Genomic DNA, 15,688 nt, shown 5'->3' on the forward strand with positions numbered 1-15,688 from the left:
AACCGGTTAGGTAGAGACTATTAACTGGCTCGAATAATCATTATTATCATTATTAAAGGTCAGTCGTCCTTATCAGCTCAAGTGGCAGGTGGCCAAATGTCATGCAAATAGCATGCAAATAGCACAGAGACAAAGCTTTGTGTGCCTCTAACGACTTTGTTAGAGGAGGCATCAGTTGTGTAATATTCTCAGGCCCTTCCTCCACCATCTGACTGAGACCTTTTAAATCCCCAAATCCAACAGGGTGCACTCTTCTTTAAGTCCCAGTGTCTGGAAAGAAATTTGTAAACTGAAACCCAAATTAAAAGGGGCCTCCCAAAAGTAGCGACCAACATGCCAATGTGGACACTAGATTATATATATATATATATATTTTTTTTAGAGAGCTTTACGCAGCTGCCTCTCAGGCTAAAAATGCAGATACAGATACGATTCAGACATATAAATACTTTTTACATCAGCAATGTTTTGTCTATGGTCTTCTGTTGACAATGTTGGTTCTCTCTTGAAACCCTCGCAGACATGCAGCACCTAATTTAACATTAACAAAGTAAATATAACCAGTGTATTTATTTATTTTTAACATCCTATTTCATGTCACAATGTTTGTTGAGCGAGTTGGGTCATTGTGTTTGTTTGCCATCTTCCTTTGGGTTTTAAGCCTGCCTCACATTCACTCTTTCTTTCCTTCTTTCCTTCTTTCTTTTTCTTTGGTTCTTTCTTTCTGTCTTTCTTTCTTTATTTATTTATTTTCTTTTTGTCAGCTGAGCTCAGTCTGCTCTGCTCTGCCTTCCACCACCATCAACACCTGCTCTGCCTCAGTGGTCAAGCTCACCTGCTCAACATCAGCTCATCACCAGACATTGTAAATCAGACTCACTCTGAACTTCAGTGTCTGCCTGGTACTCTCGCTGTACACATGTTGACCCACCGAAATCTGTCTTTGTGCCTTCACAGTTCAACCTGACTGGACTGTCAGCCATGCCGTTTCATTTTTCCCATACCACCTCACTTTAATAGACCCTTTTCAGGGCCCTACTGGGGTCGTTTCACATGTAAACATCCTGACTCATGAGTTCCTCTTCCAAACTCAACGCCTGATTTTACATCTTTCAACCAACTCGGATGATGGAGTGCAATCATCAAACTCTCAGCGGAGCAGCTGTCAGGGCTACTGCAGATATGTGGCTGCTCAATAAGATGGAGTCCATATGTAAACAGAAGCTTTTATTATTACAACAGACTAAAACAGCTAAATTGAGAAACATTGTGAATTTATACCATTTTAAGTGTGTAACTTCTTTAAAATTGTACACACTTTATGGTAAGACTGTTATTTTTTGAAGATATACACTATATACTACAGTATACAGCAGTACAATATTTATTTTACAGACAATATACAGTCCGTGTGCCAAGTCCGTTTACGTATAATGTTCCCGGTCGCTCTCAGTCGTGGTCACATGGAAGAGTTTATGCTTTCTTCCACCACACAGCAGATAAATAAACCCCGACCTGGGCAGCATCTGCTCTCCCTGCGGTGGACACACCCCAAGAGTCCATATGCACGCGTTGACAGAAGCCTCACTCAGACACACACAGCGTATCAACACTCACCATCAGCCGGCGTCAGCGGCTGCACGCTAGAGGAGCCAACGTGCGATCCCGAATTGCTGCTCCCATGATCCCGTTTTCCGATTCCTACTTTTTTTCTGCTATCACGCTGCCTCTTTCCTCTCCTCCTCTGGTTAAGTGTACATGACGGGCAGATTAGGGGCTGTAATCCCAGCGCTACACACCACATGGCACGGCCCTGCTGTCACAGATGCTCTGATTGGACGTCGATGCCGCTGTGATGTTGTCATGTTGTCAGAAACCAAAGCGCGACAGACGATGGGAGAAGCGCTCATTGCTAGACCTGACCACTGGGGGGGGCCTGATGTCGCTTACGTGGACTTTATCAGTTTGTTTTGTGAACATTCAATTCCGAAAGCAGCTCCTCAACACCCGTCCACGACTTTTCCTCCATGACCCTGGTTGGTCTTTGAAGCTTGAGTTCAGTGAGACTTGGGAATTTTAGGAGGTCTTAAATGTATTCAGTGCGCCTTTGTGCTCTGAAGTCCATTAATTTACTTGCAGAAAAGAAATGCTTGCTTGTCTTCACATCAAAGATGTATGAATCCATCCATCCATCCAGATGGATCCTCCTGAACTCAGGGTTGCAGGGATCTGATGGAGCTTCTCCCAGCTGTCATAGGGTGAAGGCAGGGTGAGACCCTGGACAAGTCTGCATCGCACTGCCGCATAGAAAGCCAAAAAAGGACAAACAACCATTCACTCTCACACACACCTACGTCAATTTGGAGTTGCTGTAATCACAATTCACAATGTCAAAATTTACAACCAATTTGTGGTTGTACAATGACACAATACTGGAACAAACGTTTCCTGCAGTTATGTAATAGGACCACTGGCTTCATTTCAGACACTGGAATTCTGACAGGTAGTGATTCATCGTTTCACTCCAACACTCCAAACCAAAGTCTCAATGAGCCAAACAAAATGGCTTTTTAACCACACTTTCTGTCATTTTGCAAAACAATCCCAATTGTGAATCATTAACTACCTCTTTAAGTCTTGTACGCTCATGTTTCTGACCTTTTGAGTCGCCATGCCTTTTTCCGATTTCCCTCATGCATTTAAACTCATCCATCCCTCAGCGAAGATGAGAAGCCAGACTTGTGTAAAAACTTGAGCGTCTTATGTCATTTTCTGCTCTGATGTAACAAAGCACGGGTGGGTCGCACAGATTAACTGCAAGTTATTGTGTGCGCTGCGTCAGCTCGGGTCAGGGGGCGGGGCTCAAATCCGTGCCAGATGTTAGTGTTGTAACAAAGCAGATAACTTCCTCCATGCACATCAATAATAGATTGACCTATAAAAAAAAAAGAGCATCTGCGTCTTTTCTTGTATAGGTACTTAATCCACATGACATGTCTAATCAGGATCTATTTATTTTAACTATGTGAACTAGGAGGAGCAAAGAGAAGGTAAATCAACATTCATGGATGAGTTCAATCAGACTTCCAGTGTTCATCTCATTTAATCTGGTCCCCTTCTTTAGTAAAGTCAGGTTGGATTTGTTGTTTTTTTTTAAAGGGATGCATCTTAACTGCGAAACACAGTGTCGGTTTACCACATCATCAGGGTAAAATGACCAGGGTGATCACTGCTACCAATGTAAAACTGAAAGTCAGTGGGATTAGCAACCGTAGGACACTTGTACCTTCAAAATACATCTTAAATTGGCTTAAAGTCATGTGAGAAATATTTCCTTTTCCTGCAAATTCTCTTTACATTCTGCACAGTTCAACATGAGGATATCCAAGCTCCCTAAGCTAGCTACCACGCACTGCAGTCCTTAATGAAACCGTCCAGAAGAAGTAATTCAATGTTGCCTGCCGTGAAAAGCTACCAGTGCTGTTTTTAAGTTGTTTTTCATGTGAAAACACCATCCAGCTCTGATCCAACTGCCACGACTGCACGATGCCTGCAAATCTTTTTCCGTGCAGCGTCCGTTATTTACGATTCAAAGTATCTCATTAAGTGTTTTCTTTGAGAGCACCTTGCAGTTTGACATCCACCTCTTCACTCATAGAGGAAGCTGATTGTTTATGGTATGCATGAAAAATGAAGGAAGGAGGTCGGCAGGATGGATGAGGGAAGTTTTAGAGTTGAGCTGCTGCACAAGGTTATAATTAAATCAAATAACAAGCCTAACGGTGCACGAATACATATTTGAGTGGGATTGCGTGAGAAAAGCGTGTGTATGCTTTGGGGGTATGAAGGTCAGGAGGGGAGCTGAGTGCATGTTGAAGCGAGCAACGGAGGAATGTTCAGGACGTTAGCGACACAGAGCAGCAATGCTGACGTACTCTGTCACACTGAAACCGGTAATTTCAACTTATTATACCAACCATTTTCCAACCCAACAAATGCGGCTCACCATATAACTGTCATCTCCTATTCAATGCATGAATTGTTTTGCACGCATGACATTAGACACTGGTACGCCTCGGGGTCAGGTTCGAAGAAACCTGAAATTAGCTTTTTGATTAGAGACAAAGAGCTTTGTCAATGTTAACTTCTTTTTTCTTTTCTCTGTTCAGTTTTCTAATCTGCATAAATAACATAAAAATGGGACAAAATAAAATGAGTGAAAATTCACAGTTTCAGTTATTCACAAGCGTCAGTGTTCAGTGAGAAACGTCTGAAGTGAAATATTTAGGTTAGTGCAAGGTTGGCACCATGTGCTGCCATCGGGTGCTTCCTGCAGACATGCGGCAAATGTCATCCCATTCAAACTCTGAGCCACTGAGCTGCACTTCAAAACCACATGTTTCTCTCGAAGCAGTCTGCACAGGAAGGCGGCTGGAGGCGGCACGGTCGGTTTGTCGGTTTCATCTTTCCACTTTCAAATATAAACCTCAGGGCAACTGTGTAGTCAGGGGATGTTTGTGTGTTGATTATGGCTGGTAATAAATCACTGTGGTATTTTAGTGGCTTTTGTAATGTGGCCATAGGCCTCAGCTGACCTCATTACCTGCCAACAGATGCAGAGGAGGAAAGAAACTGCACAGACGGGATTTGATGTCTGGCTGAGCAAAAATGAAACTAGCAGGGAGTAAAACCTAAAGCAAATAATATACAGAGGAATTTGAACCTTTCCATTTTCTAAGAGAAGAACTAGATATATTTCTAAAATATGTATGTACTGTATATATATATCTGTGTTTCTCAAACTGTAAATCTATTTCTCGCCTAGATTAACACCTCCAAAATGAGGAACTTAACTTGCAAGTTATGTTTTTGTCATTTGTTTTTCTTTCATGTTAATCTATCGAGTCTATTTGGGTAGAAAAACATGCCTCATAAATATTAAACATTGGCATGACTGTTTGCATGTTGCTTGCAGGTGACTGACGAAAGAGATCACTTTAGATTAAGATGCTGTTTCCTGTTTTCTGCATACATGTATATATATATATATATATACATACATACAAAAATAAAAAATGTGTTGCTCGTCATATTTGTCATATCTGTCAAATCAATGCAAACCCAGAAACTGTAGGCCCTTAAAGCGCTACACAAGTCTGTCTCTGGGAGTATCCATTGGAATTGAGGATGCGTGATACACCCCAACTACCCAACCATCCAAGAATGCCACCGGACACAAACAATTGCTTTCTAAGCCCCTGCACCCGCTTTAAGGCCTCAGGGATGTAGAGCTCAGCTTGAAGAAGTCTGGCAGCCATCTGCCAGTCAACGACATGGAGGTTCTGTAGACTGCATGATAACGCCAGAAAAGTTAAAAAAGACAAAACATTTGGAAACACAAAAGAACAATAATGATGCTTTGAATCATCCATCCATCCATCCATTTTCTGCCCAAGCTCAGGGTCACAGGGTCTGGTGGAGCCCCTCCCAGCTGTCATAGAGCGAAGGCAGGGTGCTTTGAATCATCTGTATGCTAATCATCTGTAACGCAGTGAAATCAGGTCGTCCTGAATCAATCCACACCCAGAAACATTCAGTGGATGAAAGCTGCAGCTGTTTCACATTTGGCAAAATTGCGTGAGCAGAAGTGACACTAAAGTCTTTAAGCAAAGTCAAAGCAGTTATCATGCTGCAAAAATAAACAACTGACAATGAATGAATCCTTGACGAACCTCTCTTCCTAGAACTGCTTGCGGGAACTGGCTTAGGATGACTACATCTCTGTGGCGTGGCTCAGGCACTGGTGTTTGAACAATCACTCAATGTCTTAATTTGACTGCCAGTTAACCCCAAACCTCAAGCTTGCCCCTGCAAGAAAATGGCAATGGTTCATATTTTGATGTAAACAATGGATTTTGTGTGTTCCTGCATCTTAAAGCTCCCAGCCGTCATTTTATGATCAGACACACACCCACCTTTTCCATTAAGTCTAGAGAGACCGCAAAAACACAATAGGCCACAGACTTAAGATACATTTTTAGCAGATTCCCATTAGCTGAAGCTTCTAACTGTGACAGTCCTAAATTTCAGAGAATGGATGTCTTCACCTACTCACTTCTATGGACAAACCCCTTATGCCATTACTATTATTGGATATATTACTTGTCAATGGAAGCATGGCAAATTCACCACATCACAACGTCACTGGCAGAGTAGTATGCTAGCATAAATGCTCACCACCGCAGAGGATCCGCGCTCAGACTTTGGCCCGGCCCCTTGTGCGGCTTTGACGCAGAAGTATAAATCAGAGCCCTATTAAGATTAACTGCACGATACTGTCACATTCACATTGTGACGGATGGCACGGAAAGTCCTTATAGACTAAATGACAATCAACAGAAGAAGAGCGAAGAGACGTGAGTGGGTGCAGCGCGCCTGAACCCAACCCTGCTGCTTTTTGTCAGCCACATGCTGACAGGAAGGTCATGGCCACAAAGAGTGCCCACTCAAAGTACAGCCAAGCTACGAGACATGAATGGAGCTCCTCAGCAGCCGCTCATCCCTGCCGTCGTCGCCCCTTCCTGCCAGCAGCAGACTCGGCCCGCCGCTTACAACACAACAGCTTCCTCTGTTGGCCGGCGTTGTATGAAAACTGGATGGTAATTGCCCATCAGGGTAAGACAGAGGTGCAGAGCGAAATTTTCGGCTGGAAATAGAGGACATAATTGCGGTTTGAATGGAACAGAGAGTCATTCAGAGAGAGGGGTATGGAGTCTGGGGTCAGGCTGGCAGCAGGACAGTGCTGTCATCTAACACACAGCGATGAGGAGGAGGAGGAAGAGGAGGAGGAGAGCAGCCACATTATGGGAGGCTCAGAATTCCTTTTGACTGGCTTCTATTAATCCACGCTGTTCAGTGCAAGTTGTGAAGAGAAGGCTTCATATATTCCATAAATCAATAGCTTCCCGAAACAAGCGAGGCCATTTACCCCCTTTGCACTTTGAAAGGTCTGTTGAAATTACAGAGCAAGATTTTATGGCATGAAATACCTCCTCTAGTGAGCAGTTTTCACATGAGCAGAAATCTTAAAACATGACCACACCACACAGGACTCTGTGCTCTAGCCATGTAAAACCTGCCCTTGACATCTGAGTACATTCAGATTCATTGTTAGCAATAAGCGTAGATGCCTTCTAGAGCCAATGCCATGCTAGTAATAACTCATCCATAATTTTCTAAAACATAGCATAAATAACATACGTGTTCAAGACAGCAAGTCAAACAGAACAACAAGGTTAAGCAGATATCACCTGTAGCCACAGCAGCAGTAAATTACATTGATTGCATCCATGGAAACACCTGTGGGCCAAACTATTTCCTGCCAGAAGGAATTCTGTGAAAAAAGGTCGATGCATACAGCTGAATATTACAGGTCCACACTACAGGTCAGCACAATACAGAGGAGTGTCTAGAGAGGACCACACTGCATCAGCTCAGTGGAGTTATGAACAGGAAATTCTAAAAACAACTGACGTAAACCCAGAAAACTTTGTTATACATTTATATAAACCTGAACCCATGACTATGTGGTGCGTCACACTCTCTCTTCACTGTTTTTTATATTAAAAGTTGTGCTTGTCACGCAGAAAGCAGTAAATTGCATTATCTCTTCTTTTCAGAGCCTTTTCATTGTTCCAAATCCCTACTGCTGACTTCTCAGTGACACATCTGATCACGCTATCAATGTAAAACCACTGATCTCCTGCACGCACAGCACTTGTTGTGCTATATGCACCCTCGCTTCACACGCTGGACCCATCCCCGTCTCTGTGAAGGAGATGCAAATTGTAAGTTAAACAGGGTGTTGAGCGTGAGATTAAAGTAATAGCATGTGCTGGAGGGAGGATTAACTGTTAATGTATATTTACGTTGCAGAGTGTAGCACAAATGTGTAGTGGGTGCTTGAGCTGCACGAAAGGCTTTAATGTTTGGCTCTCAATTATTTTATTGTGTCAGTTGAAAGTGGTTTGAGCATGTTTGAACAAACTAAAATATATATCTAACACATACAAGAACATACAAGGGGTAAGAAAAATCTATTTTGACTGTGTTTCAAAATAACATCAAGCACACCCAAGCACACGCTGGCTGTCAGGGAAAGTCAAGCAAATGGCAAACCAATAGGGGGTGATCTAACCTGTAAGAGTAAGCAATATACTGACCAATCAGAAGCCTAAGTAAATGCATCAAATTACACATGACCAGAAATGGCTAGAGGGAATCACCACCAATAATAATGCAGGAGGTCAGAAGGAGCGATGGTGTGTTATGCTTCAATATGAAGTAATTCAGTTGTAGAGTAGATGTAGATGCACAAAGAGCACAGTCTTCCTTCCATTTGCCATTTGTTCTCTTAACCAGGAGATGCGTTGGCACAAACCCGACTAAAACATACAACAGATCACGCCAAGAATAAAATAGCAAGCCAAAACGAGTAAGAAAAAACACTGAACTCATGAAAAAATATATAAGCAAAAATACTTCACATAAAGCACCAGAAAACACATGACCTGAAAGAGAATAAAAAGAAAATCCCTGACCAGATTGTGGAGGATCAGCTCAAATCTTGACTCTGGTCCAGGAGGTGAGAACACAAAACAAACTGCCAATCATTCTGCATCACTGTCAGTCAGCAGGCCGCTCTGAGACCAGACAGGTGTTACTTTCCCTGCGGTGTGCTGCTGAGGACACTTCCCCTCACCTACGCGGACTCTTGGTATCGGCGCTGATGACATCACAATTCTGCACTAGCAGACGAACATCTGAGAAAGTGACACGAGCCGGGTGCAAAGCAACCACACTAGAGTAAACATCAACTGCCGATCTTCAGACAGGAAGTTGGAGAGAGAGAGACGTGATACAGAGATAGGCTCCGCTGTTTCAGCTGAGTATCTTCATGCACATGCTGTTGTCTCCTGCTATGGTTGGAGCAACTTGAGATCAGCCCAGCTGAAATGTCTGCACAGGCAGACGAGAGAATTACTTGTTCAGTGACAAGTGTGAGAAAGATAAACGGCGCAGCTTGCGGTTGCTCATTGGAAAAGATCCACTTGTGGGACAGCTGCCATTATAATTGCTGAGGGGGGTGGGGGGTTGGGGGTGCTGCAATAAAACCAAACTGTTTTTTTTTTCACCCCAAAGCGCAAGTCAAGTGGAGAGGCAAGATGGCTTTTACTGCCAAGAGCGAGAATTAACCCTGCTTTGTAAAAGACTACTTCTCTTAAAAAGCTAACCTGTTCCAACACGTTTACACTGCCACACTCTGTCTGTGCCAGAGCAAATAAACACAACACAAAGGGCTAAAGAACACACCTTCAAAAGTGCACACACGAAAACACACACACACACACACACACACATGCATTCACATCTCCCCATTCACATGTATGCACAAAATGAAGAAATGTCATCCAGAATGCTGTCAGCTCCCTGTTTTGTGCATCACAATATACTGCATGAGAAGCTCTTCAACAGAAGTTTTAGATATGACAAGCTATCATTCAAAAAGAATAGCCATGTATAGCCATCGAAAAGCCATGTATTGTAAATGACTTGACATGTAGTATTATTATTATTATTATTAGCACAAAGCCTTTGAAGTCCATGGAGACCAGTTAATGTTTGGAGGTTAATGATGTTGAGTTAAGAGGAGGGCGTGCAGGAACAAAGCAAAGGCAGAGTCAGCACTTACAGAAGGGCAGAAGCTAATGATGATATCTTAATGATGGACACAGAACATGTGCAAGTTGAGAGGTGAATGAGGTGATGACAAAGATGATATCTTTATCCCAGTGGCTGACACTAGGACTGATGTTAGTCAGCAGAGTGAGAGACAAAGTAACATGAAAAATAAATGTCATGTCCAAGCATGAAAAAGAGTTGCGTTCTATCTTATATCATCGCAAGGGCTTCTGGATTTTAAAAAATAAGTTGAATTCAGTTTGTGATGTCAGAAAGAGAATTAACACATCAGCCAGAGGAGTGTCTTGTCTTCTGTGGAGGCCTTGTTTTCTTATCTGCTTTGAAAACAAGTGGGACGTCTTGACATCAGTTATATCAGCTTAAACTCAGCTTTTTGATTGGAGGCTGCAAACAGAATGGTAAATGTGAATTGAAGTCACTATTCAGCAGTGATTGAGTGAGTGCATCAATCTGTCATCTGGGAAGAAGAGCCATCATTTCATACAGGAAGCCAGAAACAAAATTGCAGCCTAAAAATTTGCACAATGTGTGAACATGTTTTTGTGCATGTATATGTCCAGCTTTGATTTAATTTAATTTTAAAAAAAAATGAAGGAAAAAAAAAACATTGTTTAGTCTGCCTTCTAATTCTTCCATTCACTCTTTCACACCTCTCTTTTTGAACCCTTGTCGATGACAGCTTCTTTGCACCGTGAGCACGGCGGCGTCACTGACAGCGGATGATTAACGGGAGATATCAGAGACTCCAATGTGTTCCAGCGTTGACCCTGTGCTTCGGTCTCTTTAAATCATCTCTACATGGCCCCTGGCTGACTGACGGTCGTTAGGCGATCTAAATCTGAGTACGAATTTCCAACAAATCCAGGTGTGTGAATACTGCAGCTGTCAACTGTCACCCCTGGGATGGAGGTTCACCCACCTCGGACCCCACCCAGAGAGAGACCCCTGTGCTGCTGCAGGGCCACCAGGCTGACAGCTCCGGAACGAGCGGCAAAGGTGCGCTGACAGCAGCCTTGCGTGTGGCGACCACAGCGGCTTAAGACGCGGAGAGTCCCGGCTTACCTTCACCAGGAGCCCGGTGCTCCGCCGCCGCCGCCGCCGCCGGTACTCCGTCAAACGGCGGTCAGGTGGACAAGTTGACGTGGCTGTACATCACTCTGGACACGTGGGAACGTAGTTTTGGCGGTTCGGGTTGCGAGCTCCAGATGTTGTCGAGGGCGGTGTACCCATGAACGTGCCCGTTGGGTGGGAAGGGTTGGGGGGGGGGGGGGGGGGGGGAGCGAAAGCAGCCGCCGCTGAGTGGGTTTTTTCCGGTCAAACACCCACCCAGACCCCAGCACGGCAACACCCCAAGCTCACTGCTCCCGTCCTGCTCAGCTGGACGGTTCCGCCGCCGCCGCCGCCGCCGCTGCTGCTCGACGGTATACAGCTGCAGGCTGTTTGCCGGGACTGACCTCAGTGCTGCACGGTCTGGACGAACAGTGACGCCTGCAGGTCATCTTCAGCAACTGCAGGTGTTGGCTGCACTGGTTTCAGTTTACTTTATATTTAAAACAAAGCAAATTGCATAGTAGACTTTCTGTCACATATTTCTAGATTTTTAATTTTGTTCTATTTTTTAATTTTATTCAATGAAGCTTATTATTTTTCTTACACCATCAAATTTTGCAACTGGCTTTAATTTGTGTGAAATGATTACAGAAACACTTCTGTTATAATTTAAACATATTTTGCATTAAATGTGGATCATCTGCCCTAGCGATATATTTCGGAAGAAATATCACACAAAGGAGGCAAGGCAAAGTTTAGTGGATTTCAGGGGGCATTATAAAATCACTGCACAGGTACTTTTTTAAGTTGTTTCATTAAAGAGCAAACTTGAAGGAAAAAAATCCTTCTGCAGGGTTGGTACCCTGTTCTGTCATCACTTGTGCTGCTGCCAACTGCCAAATAATTTCAAAACACAACACAGAAAAACAGATCAGCACAAAGAGACGAGCTGTGGTCACAGATTGCCATCTGTATGAGCAGAGCCAGGTGTTTCTAGGTGTGGTAGGGATAAAATCCTGAACTCAGTACTGATGTGGTAATGACTGTCTGAAAGGCCTTTCAATTGGAAACATAGAGTGAGTTCTCTTTAGGAATTTGACTATGAGACCATTGAGAAAGGTTTTGTGTTGAGCTGCTGGCTCACAGTGAAGTATGGTTGCTCCTGACACACTTTAACTGCCAAACAAAAGAAACAAGAAATAACAGTCAACCAACCAAAGAACAGCTAAAGTTAAACCATTCGCCCTGAGTCACTATTGGTGGGGGAAACACCTCTCTTAATATCCCAGTAAAGGCTTAAATATGATTGGAAGAGTGGTGCTTTAAGTTCAGCACTTGTTATGATTTACATGTGGCACTACTCTGAAAAACATCCCACCAACAGAGGTTAGCAGAAACTCAGGTGTCCATCCAACACATACAATCAGGAAGATCAAGCTTGGATTTTAAAAAGATTTGTTTTGTATTGCTATAGAGTTGCAGGCTTTGTTTGAAACTGCGGAGGAATTGAGCAAATGAGCTATAATATCGTAGTTCAGCTTCTGTCAGCCGTCTTGTCTTTGTTCCCACTGTATTTAAAACTATATCGCTCCAGGTGAGACTTGAAGTCACAAACTCCGCACTGCTCTGCAGGATACTGCCTTTTTAAGTACCGCGCGCTGACCGATTGCGCCACTGGAGCCCGGGTGAAAGAGTGCTTTCAAGCACTTTGGCAACACAGACACATCAGAGACGTTGTTGAATATGATACCCTTGCCAACACTGTTATAGGACAGTGAAGACAGACGTGTCAAATGTTGTGTCCAGTCAGAGGTGCACAATATACGAACGAGAAACAGCTTGTCAGTTGTCACCTTAAAGTGCTACAACATAGCAATAAGGGGTGCAAGCATGTCTTGTCAACATAGATCTAATTTCCAAAGAAACCGATTTTCACTATGAAGTCTGCCAGTTGCAGCCATGATGGGATGTGAACATGTGTGCGTTCGTTGCTCCCGTGTGCTCCAGTGGCGCAATCGGTCAGCGCGCGGTACTTATAAGGCAGTATCCTGCAGAGCAATGCCGAGGTTGTGAGTTCGAGCCTCACCTGGAGCACTGTAGTTTTAAATGATGCAGGAGCATGGACATACAACTGACATTAGTGAAACAGAGAGCTTAAGTCATAGCTCATCTGCTCAGTTCTGCTACAGTTGTCATCAATTTGTATAGCAGCAACCCATTCACGGCTACACAAATCACTGTTTTAAAAACCAACCTTGACCTTCCTGATTGCACTTGTTGGATGATTGGATGGGCACATGAGTTTCCTCTAACTTTCTTTTTGGCTAAGGTCTTTTTTCTTTCTTTTTTTTTTAAAAAAACCGAGGAGAGAATTTTATGTATGTTCATGTAAATGCTCTGATGGAAACCAGAAATCAGGCAAGTTGGACTCTGTTATATATGATTATTATATCATATATAAGTTTGCAATCGCAGAAGTTAAACTGCCTGCTTAATAACTGTGATAAATCACCTTTCAACTTCTTACTCGCATCGTGCTGTGCACAAATTCATAGACAGCCTTCACATAATCAAAATCAATAAAACTGATGGAGCAGCACTGACGTGAAACTGTTTTTCATTTGAATTGAAGGAACAAATGAAAAACACCCCAAAATGACTATGGCGACACTCTTTATTTGACAAAAACACATTTTTGCCTTTACTTTAAGTACTCACATTTATATGACCCTGGGTGGTTCAGTTTAATGTGTTCTAAATTAAGGATCAGACAAGTTCAACCTTCAAACACAAATGTGACAGATTATTGGCTTCTCCAATGATTATGCGAGGTAACATCTCTGCATGCACTTGACTGACATCTGTATTATCAACAGATAAAACCTTTATCTGTACAATGATACCTATATAATGCAGTGGCTTAAAAAGGAGACCCAACTGATTCAAGTGTAAAGCACAATCTTTTAATTTATATGTATATATTTCACCTGCATCGTCAAATTCAATATCAGGGCTTGTGCCGTCTTGATTAGGGTTATGTAGACAATTCCAAAACAATTTTGCAGATACTTGACCGTTGTGTTTTACGCTGTAATCATAATATGCAGACAGTTTTCTTGCAGTAGTGCGAGAAAGGGTAATACTAAAGAGGGTTCTTCATTTGAGCCATTTATCACAAGATTATCAGAAATTATAAAAAAAAAAAAACGTGAGAAGAGTTTTTCAACTTGACTTTGAAGAATCACATAAGGCCCTACATTTGCAAAGATATCAATCCAAATTAGGAGACTAAAACGCCAGTGCCACTTTTAGGTCCGCTTCCTTCACTGTCCCTGGAAGGTGCAGACGTCTGGCCTTGTGCCTCTCCTTCGCCTTCTCCCACCAGTCGGATGTTGTAGCGTTCTCTGTATTCTGTTAGCTCCCGCCCTTTAGACTGCATCTGTGTGTTGATGGTCTCAATTAACTTGGAAACCTGGAGAAGACATCCAAGAAAAGGACTGTGAGATTCATGCCTGTGGCACTCGCCTGGCCATTTACATAAAGCTCAATTTTTCAAGCTTCAATGTATATTCACCAGGCAAAATATCTGCTATACCTGTTAAAATGCAAACACAAAAGCAAGTCTCTAATTATTGAATCACATGGCGGCAACTCAAAATGTAGACAAGGCCAAGGCTACTGTCACCAAGTGGGTTAACAAGTAAAGTAGCCAGTAAGAGCAATTCATGGATAAAACCTGAAGACAAGAAAATTACTATTCATTTTTGATGTAGATAATCATAACAATAAGAAGAATAGGTCTTTCGTCCTTGCGTAAAAGTGTTTTACACAAGGGCTCAGCCCCAATGATGATGATAATAATAATAATTACCTGTTCTTTGTTGGATTCAAGGGCTGGTAGCACTTCCTTTACCGTTCTCTCTACCAGCACTCCCCCCACGAGACGAAAACATTTTCTTGAAGCGTCCACATCTTTCAGGGTCTCAATAACTAACCTATGAATAAGAAAAGGATCAAAATATAACAGATCTTGTCAACTAAAGAATGAAGTCTGCAGTTCAGCTGATGTGGTTGAGAGTGCACAGGAGGGATATGTGCAACGTACCTGTGTTCGTTGATATCCATCTCCAACTCCGCAGCCTTAGAAGCCATGCTGCGCTGTTCCTGACGCATTCTTTGAAACGTTGCCACAACCTGGGAGATAAAACAAGCAGATATCAGATGGGTATGTTACTTTGTTCAGTGAAATCAATGCAGGATTTGTCATTATTATTATTATTATTATTATTATTATTATTATTATTATTATTATTATTATTATTCCAAGTATTTCACTGTGTTCCTCTTAAGAGCGCCTCAACGTGGGCAAAATGGGTGCTCTTCAGTGTTAAATATAGCTCTGTGGCAGACGCACGTATGACTGAGGTGCGTTATCATTTGTAGGAACTCATTTATACGTCTGTATATCAGTAACATCATCCAGGTACAACGTCTCAATAAATATAAAATTTGGCGCTTGATATAACGGTGGCTGTCCCCCTCTGCGGCTCTGTTTTGTGATGACAAAGTAGAATGGTAGGCGGATGGGGAAGCTAACGTTAGCTTCAGCTAGCTTTAGGGTGACAAGCACGCGGCTCCGGCTGCACCAGACACCTGGGAATCGCAACCGTAGCCGTTGTATTGTTGACGGGAGTCTGTAGTTAAGGTGACGGTACCTGTTCAGGAGTGGGGCCAGATTGTTTTCCAACCGCGCTGTTGCTGGATTTGCTACCCGTGCTGCTACTGTTGGCTGCCATCTTGGAAGGGTGTGTTGCCGAGAAGGACCCCAGGTTTTGTGTTTAGTTGGTTAACGTAAACGCCTTTATTAAAATAGAAT

General features: G+C 42.9%; 2 protein-coding genes and 1 non-coding gene across 6 annotated transcripts in view; 1 reads left to right on the plus strand and 2 right to left on the minus strand.

The window, feature by feature from the left end:
• Positions 1 to 11,204, minus strand: part of LOC142889467 (inactive rhomboid protein 1-like) — a 29,347-nt gene extending 18,143 nt beyond the window's left edge. Inside the window, exon 1 of one of the 4 annotated variants that reach the window (XM_076028229.1) lies at positions 10,825 to 11,201. The gene's annotated coding sequence lies outside the window, so the exon portion shown is untranslated. Of the gene's footprint in view, positions 1 to 10,824 lie in introns of all 4 variants that reach the window. The other 3 variants (XM_076028228.1, XM_076028230.1, XM_076028231.1) reach the window with 3 other exon arrangements.
• A 1,608-nt stretch (positions 11,205 to 12,812) lies between these two features.
• Positions 12,813 to 12,906, plus strand: trnai-uau (transfer RNA isoleucine (anticodon UAU)). The gene is made up of 2 exons: positions 12,813 to 12,850; positions 12,871 to 12,906. It is a non-coding gene; the product is annotated as a tRNA-Ile (tRNA).
• Positions 12,907 to 13,468: 562 nt separating this feature from the next.
• On the minus strand, positions 13,469 to 15,684 carry pfdn2 (prefoldin subunit 2). The gene is made up of 4 exons (XM_076028233.1): positions 15,528 to 15,684; positions 14,918 to 15,006; positions 14,684 to 14,807; positions 13,469 to 14,284 (listed from the first exon to the last, which is right to left on the minus strand). Exons 1-4 carry the CDS (start codon positions 15,606 to 15,608, stop codon positions 14,093 to 14,095), a joined length of 486 nt encoding a protein of 161 aa, XP_075884348.1. The 5' UTR covers positions 15,609 to 15,684; the 3' UTR covers positions 13,469 to 14,092.
• Positions 15,685 to 15,688: the final 4 nt, after the last annotated feature.

The sequence above is a fragment of the Nelusetta ayraudi genome, unplaced genomic scaffold, assembly GCF_046127955.1.
Source record: "Nelusetta ayraudi isolate G7.1 ecotype Tasmania unplaced genomic scaffold, CSIRO-AGI_Nayr_v1 ptg000022l, whole genome shotgun sequence".
Taxonomy (NCBI): domain Eukaryota; kingdom Metazoa; phylum Chordata; class Actinopteri; order Tetraodontiformes; family Monacanthidae; genus Nelusetta; species Nelusetta ayraudi.

Coding starts and splice junctions, on each gene's coding strand:
- pfdn2 (XM_076028233.1), bottom strand. CDS start 15,608: ATGGCAGCCAACAGTAGCAGCACGGGTAGCAAATCCAGCAACAGCGCG. Junction 14,808..14,917: donor ATGGATATCAACGAACACAG/GTACGTTGCACA, acceptor TCTTATTCATAG/GTTAGTTATTGAGACCCTGA. Junction 14,285..14,683: donor TTGAATCCAACAAAGAACAG/GTAATTATTATT, acceptor TGTCTTCTCCAG/GTTTCCAAGTTAATTGAGAC.